At 33.4% G+C, this 13,343-nt stretch overlaps 1 protein-coding gene across 1 annotated transcript; it reads right to left on the bottom strand.

Moving 5' to 3' along the window:
- Nucleotides 1–6,416: 6,416 nt before the first annotated feature.
- LOC100805567 (ubiquitin-conjugating enzyme E2 variant 1D) lies at nt 6,417–9,495 on the bottom strand. The gene is made up of 4 exons (XM_006588792.4): nt 9,280–9,495; nt 7,883–8,022; nt 7,156–7,281; nt 6,417–6,815 (listed from the first exon to the last, which is right to left on the bottom strand). Exons 1-4 carry the CDS (start codon nt 9,311–9,313, stop codon nt 6,675–6,677), a joined length of 441 nt encoding a protein of 146 aa, XP_006588855.1. The 5' UTR covers nt 9,314–9,495; the 3' UTR covers nt 6,417–6,674.
- Nucleotides 9,496–13,343: the final 3,848 nt, after the last annotated feature.

Raw genomic sequence — 13,343 nt, 5'->3', positions numbered from 1 at the left:
AGCTATTTCTGCAAATTGAGAATTCTATAGGATGAGTTGTGCAATTTTTGTCCAATCCCTACCTGTGATGCGACTCCTGCTGAATCTTGCAAAAGGGTTCAGCTTTTCAAGAATTATCGTGATTGTGATAGCGTTTTATGCTTTCTTCACGGATTAAATGAGTCATTTGCTTATGCAAAATCTCATATATTGAACCTCGATCCTCTTCCTAGTTTGGATAGGGTTTTCTCAATGATTCTTCAGCAAGAACGTCAATTGCATGTTGGTGTTCTGCCTACTCCCATTGCTTTCACTGCTCAGGCGCCATCAAATACATCACAAGGTCGTAGCAAGGCTCCTTTCAGGTTCAATTCCATCAAACAAGGTCATGCTCGATTATGCACTCACTGTAATCGGACTAATCACACCATTGACACATATGCTTTCTAAAGCATGGATTTCCTCGTGGATGGAAATCAAAGAAATCTATGCATAATGTTGCGATTGCTAATCCTTAACCTGAGGATGATTCAGACATTGTTGACATTCTTTCTAGCCTAACCAAGGACCAAATTCAGAGTTTGCTTGCCTTGTTGCCATCTGCTACACCTATTGCCAATGCTACTAACTCTTCAAATGTGGTTAGCTCTTCCAACCTTGTTAGCTCTAATCACATTTCTACTCAGACTAATACATGTAATGTTTCTTGGATCCTAGATTTGAGTGCTACAAATCATTTTGTTTGTTCTTTGAATCTTTTTGCATCTTATAGAGCCATTAAACCAATTCCTGTTGCATTGCCTAATGGCAAGTCTGCATCTGCTTTGTTTAGAGGCATTGTACTGCTAACTGATTCTTTGATTCTCTATAATTTTCTCTTTGTTGAACATTTTTCAGTCAACATTATTTCTATTACCAAACTCACTAAAAGTCTTGATTGTCAAGCTACTTTCACTCACAACCTCTATTTTTTTTGCAGCAGGTTTCTAACCAAAAGATGATTAGCACTGCTAGAGAGTTTAAGGGACTATATTACCTGATCCAATCTGGTTATTCTAATTCTAATTATGTTCCTAAAATTCATTTTACTAGTACCTATGCACAGTCTTTCCTTTTCAATGTATGGCACTATAGATTAGGTCATCCTTCATCTTGGTGCTATGATACTATTTAGAAGTTGAATTGTAACATCTCATCTGCTATAAATAAACCTTGTGACAATTGTCATTTCTCTAAACAGAGGCACTTACCTTTTTCATCTAGTACTACTATCACTAATTGTGTTTTTGTTCTTCTACTGACAATATGTTTACACTTCCTCTCCCAGTTTTTGATATTTGTTCTGACTTGTCCTCTTTACCAACTGATGTAAGTTTCATTGGAGCTTGTAGGCCTAGGATCTTCTTCATCAATGGATTCCTTTGCTTCTTGGAAGATGAATGGCAGCGGAATGGAGAAGGAAGAGAGAGAGGAGACGCCACTTCAAGGAGAAGATGAGTCTAGAAGAAGCTCACCACCATAGGAGGCTATGGATAAGAGCTTGGAGGAAGAAGAAGATGAATGAAGGGAGAGGAAGAGAAGAGCACGAAATTTTGTGCCCTAAAAGAGCTCTGAAATCTGAAGTTTAATTTTTAAATGATCAAAGTTGAAAAATGCACACACATGACCTCTATTTATAGCCTAAGTGTCACACAAAATTGGAGGGAAATTTGAATTTCTATTCAAATTTCACTTGAATTTGAAATTGAATTTTTGGAGCCAAAATTTCACTAATTATGATTAGTGAATTTTAGCTATGGTTCAGCCCACTAATCCAAGATTAAGTCCAAGATTTTCCATTAAGTGTTCTTAGGTGTCATGAGACATGTAAAGCATGAAGGACATGCACAAAGTGTGACTATATGATATGACAATGGGGTGTAGCAAGCAAATGCTCACCCCCCCCTCTAAAATTTAATTGGATTGGGCTTCTCCCAATTCAATTAAATTTATTTTCCAACACACATCAAATATTCACTTAATACATGTGAAATTACAAAACTACCTCTAATACAAAAACTAGTCTAGGTGCCCTAAAATACAAGGGCTGAAAAATCCTACATTTCTAGGGCACCCTACCTACATTATGGAGCCCTAAATACAAGACCCAAAAATAATGAAATCCTAATCTAATATGTACAAAAATAAGTGGGCTCATACTTAGCCCATGGGCCCAAAATCTACCCTAAGGCTCATGAGAACCTTAGGGTCTTCTCTTGCATCTCTGGCCCAATCTTCTTGGAGTCTTCTATCCAATGCCCTTGGAGTCTTCTACGCCTGATTTTGTCCCAATTCTTTCAAAAACAATTTCTGTAGACTCAGGTTCAATTCCTGTCTCTACCTCAGAAACAATTTTTGTTTTTGATGCCATTGTTCCTGTTTCTGCTCCTATTAATTCAGGTCCTACTAGAATATCTACCAGAATAAAAAAATCCACCCACTTATTTGAAGGATTATCAGTGTAATGTTTTACATAGTCTTAGTACTGCACATTCATCTTCACGTACACCCTTTCCCCTTTCCCCTTTCCCAATTTACTTCCTTTCATCATTTATCATCACTACATGCAACATATTCGCTATCCTTGTCCACCATTTTTGAACCTCATACATATGCACAAGCCGTGAAATATCCTTGTTGGCAAGAAGAAATGGATAAAGAAATTGAAACTTTACAAAATAATAACACATGGATCCTCACTGAATTACCTCCTGATAAGAAACCAATTGGTTGCAAATGGGTTTAAAAGATCAAAAGGAAATATGATGGTAGCATTGAAAGATTTAAGGCTAGGTTGGTTGCCAAAGGGTACACTCAATTAGAGGGTGTGGATTATAATGAAACTTTTTCACTTGTTGTAAAGCTTACTATTGTTCAGCTAGCGCTTGCCTTTGCTACCGCAAAAGATTGGCATTTACATCAATTAGATGTTAATAATGTGTTTTTACATGGTGATTTGATAGAAGATGTTTACATGAAAGTTCATCCTGGGTTTACCACTCCTAATTCTGGAATAGTTTGAAAGTTGCAAAAATCTTTACATGGATTAAAACAAGCAAGTAGACAATGGAATGCTAAGCTTATTGTTGCCCTCATTTCTTTGGGTTTCCATCAATCTTCTTCTGATTACTCTCTATTTGTGAAGAGTCAGAATTCTCATATGACCATTCTCCTAGTTTATGTTGATGATGTGGTTTTGACTGGTAACCATCTTGAAGAAATTAATTTTGTCAAAAGTTTTCTAGACCAGCAGTTTAAGATCAAGGATCTAGGAGAACTTAAATATTTTTTTTGGCTTAGAGGTGGCTCGATCCAAGTCTGGAAATGTTCCTTAGTGCAAATATGCCTATGAGTTAATCACCGATTTTGGCTTGTTAGGCTGCAAGCCTGTTTCGGTTCCCATGGTACCTAATTCCAAACTTTATGCTACAATTGGTGTTCTCTTATTCAATCCAGCAAGTTATCGAAGACTTTATTGGCAGGCCAATATAGTTGACTAATACCATACCCGATTTATGCTTTGTTGTGCATAAATTGAGTCAATATTTATCCAATCCGACACAGTCACATATGGATGTAGCTCGGCACATTCTGAAATACATCAAAGGTTGTCCAGGGAAATGTCTTTTTTTCTCTTCAGCTAGTGACTTCAAGCTTCGAGGTTTTAGTGATTCAGATTGGGTAACTTTCCCATAAAGAAGGAAATCTATCACTGGTTTTTCCATCTTCTTTGATCCTCTCTTGTGTCTTAGAAATCAAAGAAGCAACCTACTACTTCTAGATCATAATCACAGACAGAGTATCAGGCCTTGACAATCACTGCTTGTGAACTCCAATGGTTAAGCTATTTGCTCATTGATATGCATCAACAAACTTCTCTGTTGCATCCAAAAACTAAAGCCCTCTCTTTTCCTATTTTTTCTTCCCTCGTGTCCAAGCTGAACATCATGATATTCATGGTCCAACTTGAGGGGGCCTGTTAATATATTTCATTCACGGTAATGTGTTGTTAGTATGTTTAGTACAACTGGTAGTAAGTTTCAAGTACAATTTTTAGCATAGCTGTCAAATGACTTGTATATAATTGAGGAATTCATTTTCCAATTCATTATATTCAAAACCCTCTTCCTCGCCTTTAACCAATTCCAAGCCATTTTCTTCACAGATTCAACAATTTGTGTTACTTGTACATCTTAAGTCTCAAATACAATGTTAATTTTTTAGCCTTCAATTTATGTTGGCAGAGGTTGAGAAAAAAGTTTGAAGGGGTCAAAATAATTAAAATTATAATTTATGAATTAAATATATTTTGATAATATTATCTTTTATGGTTTTGTCTTAAGCATCTAACATGATTTTATCTTGATATTTATTATTTTCTTAATTAATTGTCTTTTATGATACTAAAATAAAATTTTACTTTATTAATAATGCTACTCAAATTTCTTTTTATTATGACTTTTATACTTACAAAACAAAAATTGTATGAGAATTCACAAAAAAAAAAATGAATTTTTAATACATTAAAATAATAAAAATATTTTTGTCAATTTGCAGAATTTTTTATAGAAAAATCTGCATAAATAGTCATAAGAAAATAAGTTTGAATCATATTGTATAAGCTTTTCTACACCCCAATGAAGATATAAAAGTTATAGAAAAATGAATTTTAAAATGCAAGAAAAGTTTGTATTAGACATTAAATAATTAAATAGATAATTATATATAAAAGGTGTTACTAGATTAGACATAAGGGTTGATGTTATAGAAAACAAAAGCTTAAAGTATAATACTAACATATTTTTTTTTATAAAAATAATAATCATAAGAAAAATAACTAAATATTACCTTTTCATGTTTTTAATAACTAAAAGTTTACAAATTAAAAGTTTCTATATTACTTAAATAAAATAACTAATTAAGGAATAAATAATTTAAAAGACAATTTAAAAATATTAATAAAATAACTAAAAATATAAATTACTTTTAATATTTTTAGTTATTAAAAGAATATAAATGATTTCCTAAAAAAACATAACCATTATCCTATAACTAAGATCAACAATATTGGATTTCAGATTAGAACCAAGAGAAACTTTGGATTGAGGTTGGAACCTTTTACATCGGTTAAGAGAAACCTGTGCAAGGCCATTAAAAATAAGCCACAGACAATAACATATTGAAAAGCTCATTATTTTTTTTTAAAAAAATTCACCATAAAAAGTTCACTTTTTTTCAAGAGCTTTTAATAATTAGTGATTGGTCCAAGGAGAAGTAAAAAATAAGTTAGCCAAACATGAATAAAAAAATAAAATCATAGATATACAATCAAGTTAATTATTATGTAAAATTTAATATTAATATACAATCAAGTTAATCATAGATATAAAATAAGAAAGAAAAAAAAGATATATTTGAAACTATATCTCAACATATTGTCATGAAAAAATTAAATTAATTATCAAATCAAAGAATTATTCACAAAGTACAACTTAAAAAAAATGATACATTGAACAAAGTTTGAACAGCTCAAAGTATAACTTAACTTAATCATAGTCCTAACCAAAATATATTTGTTTTGTTTTTTCCTATTCAAAGTAATTCTTTTTTACTTTACGTTAAGTAGAATGTTTTAAGAACAAAGAAAAAAACAAACATGATCTATAAGGACTAAAGAAAAAAAATTGCAAGAACAAAAATAAATAAAAAATCTAAATTAAAAATATAGATATATTTAAACATTTTTAAACTCATCCATGAAAATTAACTCCACAGACTAAACTTACACCGTGTGAAGTTAAACACCATTACAAAATATAAAATAAATCTTAAACACCATTACAAAATCACAGGAAGGGATTTTGCTTTGATAATAACTAAGTTCACCATTAAAAATATTTTAAAATAAGTACACGTTAACCAATTAAAAGTACACTAAATATAACTTTAAAAACAAAACAATAGTATTTAATTACATGTCAACCTATAAATTAAATAACAAGGTAAAACTTAAAAATTATCAATACGTTCTAATTAAACTAACTCCATTATCAGAAAATCATAAAACATGAATATTATTTCTTAATTAAAAACATCAAATGATCATAAGGCTTGCGACTTATTCAGCGAAGGAAGTACACTTCAATAAATCAATTATATAACTATGAATGTATTAAAACTGAGTTAATTTTGTTTTATACGAGATTAAATTGTTATTTACAAAAACAAAATACGGATTTACTTTTTACAACAAAAACATTTGTATATCCTAACAAAAGGGGGTAAAAACTCAAATATATTTACAAAGATTAAATGCACAACTCTCAATCAGAGAATTTAAAGGTGAGAAGTGAGAACCCACTAATTAGAGTGAACCAAACCATAGACAAAAGCACACATTCACATGAAAATACTACTTGAAAGAGTTGCTTTCGAAATTTTTGACACACACAATATTTCAATCAAACAGTCCCCTTCAGCACCGTTGACAAAGACAACAAAACAACTCTGAAGCCATGGAGATGGAAATATGAAGCTTTTCGGGGCATTCCCCTATGTTCTTGAATTCAGAAGGAAGGATCTACAAAGCATTACACACTATATATTGCATGCAGCATATGCAATACGATCCGACATCTATACCATCTTGTTGGATGCTAAAAGTAGGTACCTTCCGGAGGCTGGACAAGCTTCCGGTTATGAGGAGCAGCCATTTCCTTCTTCAGCTGGGTCAGTATGTCCTCCATGGTGTACTCTCTTTGCCAATTTGCAAGAAGACCAAATTTCTTTGGTTCAACCTGTTTCATTTACAAGTCTATAAATCTTGCTTCGCAGATAAACAGTCTTTAAGTTTGCAAAATGGACTGTGGATTTCACATTATCATAAATATGAGAAGTGTCACGATATGAAGCTGAGTCGACTCTTGCTTTCGAATAAAGTATGAATAAAATATATCCAATTATTTCCTTCCCAAAAATCCACATTGAACTTGATTAGAAATAACAGGCATCTCAAGTTATCGCCAATTGTAAAATTAAAGAGGAAAAACACTGTTATTAGCACATTTTATATGTCCCAGCATGCACTGCACAAAGATATTTATAAAATGAAAGCATGTGAAAAATTATAAATGATACCACTCCAGTTTCATGATTAACACAAGTCATGTTGACTCGTGAATGAAACCGAACACTTGGGGGCTTTTCTGGGTAGTCTTTATCACAAAACAGCTTCAATTGATAAATTCTTCCTTCATGTACAGTCTGACAGAGAAGAGATAGATGAGAAGAACACAATTATAGGATCTGCAAGCAGGCTTTTAACAACAAACAAAATGCAAGCAAGAACATTATATATAAAAGATAACCTTATCCCAAACTTTCAAATTTAAGGATAAACAAATTTTCATACCAGAGGCACAAACTTCTTTACCACTAGCGTAAATATGCTAAGTCAAGCCAACAATCCAACAGAAAATAGGACGGCATGTATATTCCATACAAAGAAAGCCAAAAAAAACTTCCTATCATTATCACAAGATAAACTTCAAAAGAGAAATAACACTTCCCTTTACAAGTTAGTGCTCATCAGCATCCAACCAATTCTTAAATTTGGACAAATAAATGCCACTTAACTCTTCACTGTTTAGATTTATAAATTTTTTTTATTAATTATGAATATTTTCAACTTTGGGTAACTTTTCTTTATTTTTAAGCATTTATCTGTGTTAGTATAAATTATTTATCTTTCAAAAGAAAATTCCAATTTAACATTTTTGGGGGCAGCTCTTACATGCAATTGATAACTATGATTGGACACACATTCATAAAGATGAATCTACAGAGTGAACAGAGAAATACTTACATTATGGGGGCCAATAATGGTGCCAGTCCAAGAGCGCATGTAAATGTCATCACCATCATCCATTCCATAGCTAACTGTGCCATCTCCAATTCCTTTTTCTCCACGTTCAAGCTCCTCCAGCAATCTGAAGTTCCTAGGAACTGCATTTAACATACAAATATTTAACAAAACACAAACTTTTTTATTTGAATAACACAATGTAACTAGCCATTGTGGGATCAATGCATGACATATTGATAAGATCCTTTCTTCAGATTTAAATCATTCCCAATTCAGGATCCAAACCTCCAGGACCAGAAAAATTGTACCGTACTTGAACCATGATATCATTCATTTAAAGATTTAACTAATACACCAGACGGAACCTTTTACATTTCTAAGGCATTTACAATGATGTTCAAATTTGCACATTACCCGGCAACAAGGATAGTTACAGCAACGACAAAAAGCCTTTCGCACTAATGGCCAACAAGAACAATTAGAGGCATGGAAGTTAAAATTAAAACTGCAAGTGAGAATGATTTTCAGACTCTTCCACCAACCATGCATTTTGAAATACAAAAGATCAGTAACTTAATGCTCTGTGTAAGAATGCTTCAGGCACAAGTATGTGTTTAGTTTCACAAGAGTGTGCATGCTATTGAGAGAAAACTTTGACTATCGATTTAAGGCATCACTATCAATCCCACTGCTTAAATTCAAAAAACATGCATCACTTCAAAGCAAGGTTTTAAATTGTGGTGACGATCGCAATTTCAGCTGCAATTGCTGACGTCAAAAACCTTGACTTTGTAGCTGAAATCATTGTCACGGACCATTTTTTAAAACCTTGATACAATGTTCAATCACACTATTCCTCATATAAGCTTTACTTAACTTCAATGCATGAAAGTTTATGAAACATGATCCGAACATAAACATTCCATCAGCAGAAAAACAGCAACGAAGAGATACTATTAACAACAACCAAAAACAACAATAGTAGCACCGAAACATAGGAATGCACAAAAAAGTTTATGTCCATGATTGAGATATCAAACAAAAGAAAAAATGAAAAAGGAAACATTTCATTTAACGTAATCACAAAAATTAAAAACACCCAAAACTATTATTTACAAAAAAAAAAAAAAATCGACCAAAAAACAGCAGTAAAGAATCAAGAATTCATCCGACAAAACAGAAAACAAACAGAAAACCCCCGAAAGCAAAAAAAATAAATAATAATTGAACAAATAAAAAAAAACGAACGCCGAATGGTTTAGGTCAACGGCGACACGGAAATAACAAAATCCAAAATCCCAGAAGAGAAATTTTTAAAAAAAAAAGTGAGATAACAAACGACGTCGTTGATAAGCGTAGTAGAGAAGTAAGGAGGGTGATGAGTGAGGGACACTGACCCACGACACTGGATCCTCCTAAGCCAAGCGTCATGGATGGGTTGCGTAGGGTTTTGGTGAGGTGGGTGTTGCGGGTTTGATCGAAAGAATCAAAATTTGGATAGAGAGAAGGAAGGAGAGAATCTGCGTGCCTGGTGGAAAGCGATGAATGATGAAAGAAGGGCGTAGATTTTCGCAATGTACTACCATTGGTCCCCCGTTCATTTTATCTATAAGGGCCCGTTCTGTTTCGGCCCACTGCTTCATTATTTACAATTTTTTTTCGGGTGTTACTCGGTGCACCAAAAAATTTAAGTGAAGTGACGAAAATGTTCTTCACTTAAATTTTAAATACCCTATACTCAGTGGCATTGTTCATTTTCTGTACAATGTGGTTGCGTCTTCTTCATTATTCTTGATTCCCTTTCTGCGCCATTGGCTGCTTTCATTGACATTGAGGATGTCTCCGCCACTCTTGCCGTCAAGGTAAGCTTTTTTGTTTTCGTTATTCCTGGTGGCTTTTGGTTTGTGGTTGGTTCATATAACACATACGGATCATGTAATCCGCATGTGTTATACGGATCTGGTTGTTTGCATAACGCATATGGATCACATGATTCGTATAACTCGTATGAATCACATGATCTGTATGTTATTTTTAAATTATTAAAAAAAATAATAGTAAAAGTTTATTTTTTATATATTTATTTAAAAAGTATTATTTTGTTATTGTTTTTAAATAGGTTTTTTTATGAAACATAAATATATTATTTTGTTTTTTATTTGTGAATAGTTATTGTTTATTTTATAAAAAAAATTGTATTTTGAATTATGATTTGTAATAGTTATTTTTTTGTGATTGTAAATATGTACATTTTAATTTTTTTTAAAATAGGTATTGTTTGTGTTTGAAATAAAAATAGTTTATATTGAATTATGTTATGAAATAGTTATTAATTTTAATTGTAAATATATTAACTTTGTATTTTTTTATAAATATAATGAATTTTGTTTTAATTGCAAATAGTTATTTAATTTAATTATTAATATAATGAATTTGTTTGTTTTAACTATAAAATAATTTTTTATTTAAATTATTGTATTGTAATTGATTTAAGTATTGTTTGAATTTTGACAAAAAAATTTATGTATGTGGAAATTTGCAGATTATGGTTAGAACTAGAGATCTAGGTCGTACCTTAGGCAGAGTTATAGGAAGAGTCCTGGGAGAGAGGATAATCGTCATTCAGATGATGTTCCCCATCGACAAAGGCCCACAACATCCGCACGTAGGTAACAGGAAGTTGCCGCTGTTGTTGAGGATGCTCCTCACGTGGATGACGCAGCTGAAGAGGTATTCCAACATGCTGGAGAAGCTGTTGATGATGCCGAGGGTTTTCCAGGAGGGCCACGTGATCCATCAGTGCTGACTGCCTATGCTGATCATGTTGCAGCCATTATTTCGAATGAAGAGGCATTTATAATTTTAATAAATTATATTTCATAAGTATTTGTTATTATTGTTAACATTGTTAAAATTATTTTAATTTTTTTAGGAACATCTTGACTTGAAGATATCCTCCGATGGAAGGAAGGTTCAGAAATTTAGGAGGCTTACTACTAAAATTGAAGGGCTAGTCGCTACCACAGGATTAAGTCCTTTGATCGAATGTTCATTGGACACTGGCGATCGGGGACTTATATCGGCTTTTGTCAAGAGGTGGCATAAGGAGATGGCCAGTTTCCATCTTCCAGTAGGAGAGGTCACCATCACCCTCGATGATGTGGCCTCTTTGCTTCATCTTCCCATCATAGGCGCATTCCACAGCTTCGAGATTCTTCATGTTGACGAAGTGGTGTTGATGTTAGTTGAGTTACTTGAATTCTCTGGAGATGAAGCTAGAGCTAAGACAGTACAATGTCATGGGGCATACATACGCTTATCGTGGCTACGAGAGATTTGTTAGAGTAAATGTGAGGCCGGACATTGGATTGTAGCAGTCCGTGCTTATTTGTTGCATTTGTTAGGTTGCACTCCTTTTGTTAATAAGAGTGCAACACATGTGCATGTGGTGTTCTTGGACGCCTTCTGAGACCTCAGTTAGAGTGGAAGCTACGCATGGGAAGCTGCCGCCCTAGTTCATATGTATGATAATTTGAATGATGCTTGTAAGAGCGACGATCGATAACTTGCTGGATATATCACACTATTACAGGTAATTATTGTCAATGGTTGTTATTTAATTGTTTTTTAATATGTTTTAAATATGTTCATTTGAAATTTGTTTTCTTCTGATCAAATTTGTGTAGTGTTGGATTTATGAGCATTTTCCATCTATTGCTGAGACTTTTACGGACCCAGACTATGATGAAAGGTCACCACGTGCCTACCAGTGGACTTTTACGAAGGCCTCTACGAAGTCATTACCAGCATCGACATATCAGGAGTGTCTAGATTGATTGATGACCATTGATGTTTGTTGGATGCCTTACGGTGATCATCGTGCAGTGCGAGAGTTTGACCTCATTTCATGTTTTTATGGACATATCTGATGGGGTCACGTTGTCGTGATACACCGACCAGAGAGGGTGGTGTGACAATTTGGGTATGTTTAGACCATTCCTCCACACTCTCTAGGATCAAGGTTATCGTTTGAAGATATTGATGACAGATGGATGCATTTCTCTGAGTACCTGGCACCAGTAGGGAATATTTGCATGATGCTTGGACAATGTGCACCGGACTACATGCACTAATTCTACATGATTTCACATCCATTCATGACATTGACACAAGCCGGGGATCTGCCCAGACATCCACCTGTCATGCAAAATGAGAAATATGTGGAACCGGATATGCCTAAGTTCCCAGTGGCAGCAGCAGCTATGGAGGAAGCACTTGCACATGGCCCTTTTGATGTGGAGACCCCTAGACATGCAGTGGTAACATATATATTCATGTCTTTTTTAATTTCATTTAATTTAATTATGTAATATGGTAATACCTTATCCGTTGTTGTCAATGTCATAGAAGGCTTGCCAAACAATTACAGAAAGGTTAGAGCATTTGCTCAACCTAAGGATAGTGACTGAAGGCACAAAAGCACATGATGTCATGCAAGACTACTTAAGGATCGCTAGGGGTGTCACAGTAGAGCGTAATGCTTATGTCAGGTCACGACGAAAGCGGCACACAGATCATGCTTGAAGACATTTATAATTCTTTAGGAAAAATTTTAGATTATGTTTATAATTTTATTGTATTTGAGCACATTTTGGTTTTACCGAACTCATTTGAATTTTCTTAATGTTACTATTAATGTTATTGTTAAGAAACAAAGAAAAATTATTTAACCCTAAATTATATCAGTAAACCCTAGTATTGACGTCATAGTTAACTTTGACAACCACGTAACACTAAACCCTAAACAATTAACTTTAACATAACGTATAATACATAATTATGTGAACATGCAGTGAAACAATTATATATTAATGTAGTACATTACAATGTAATCAGTATGAAAATGTTCACGGTTCACTTAAATCAATATAGTCTCTTTTCAACACCATCAAATTTCTGTACTGATGCATTCTACTAATATATGGAGCTGCCCATTGTTTTGCTTGAGGATGACAATTCCTAGACCATAACAAAGCTAGAGGTGGTAATGGACAATGGTCTCTTAAATAAACATGTTACACATGCACAAACAATTTCAAGTTATAATAACACAATTATTTTGATTAATTTCAAAATACCATTATGATGAATGTACCTGAACAAAATGATTGCCAAAGACGTGACCAATACATATTACGCGATGCATAGAAGAATCTGTTGGTGGTTGACTTCTAAGAGAAGAAAATGTCATGCTTTATTGTAGAGACAACGATACAAGGATTACATTATACCTTGATGCAATGACATAACCCATGTCGGTTATATCCATCCACTTATCCATAGTAACATGCATGAACCAAGTACATGGATGACATTTATTTAAAGTTAATTCTAAAATAAAACAAAACATAAATTACATACCATGGATAATCCATCAATAAGTAGGGACCTCTTTAATTCC

Source organism: Glycine max, chromosome 10 (assembly GCF_000004515.6).
Source record: "Glycine max cultivar Williams 82 chromosome 10, Glycine_max_v4.0, whole genome shotgun sequence".
NCBI lineage: Eukaryota > Viridiplantae > Streptophyta > Magnoliopsida > Fabales > Fabaceae > Glycine > Glycine max.
This window is presented reverse-complemented; position numbering and strand designations above follow the sequence as displayed.

Bases quoted from the DNA above. Each gene is read 5' to 3' on its own strand.
- LOC100805567 (XM_006588792.4), bottom strand. From the start codon at position 9,313: ATGACGCTTGGCTTAGGAGGATCCAGTGTCGTGG. The intron at 8,023-9,279 runs GTCAGTGTCCCT...TGTTAAATGCAG, and splicing joins AGGAGGATCCAGTGTCGTGG to TTCCTAGGAACTTCAGATTG. The intron at 6,816-7,155 runs GTATCATTTATA...TAAATGAAACAG, and splicing joins TTAATCATGAAACTGGAGTG to GTTGAACCAAAGAAATTTGG.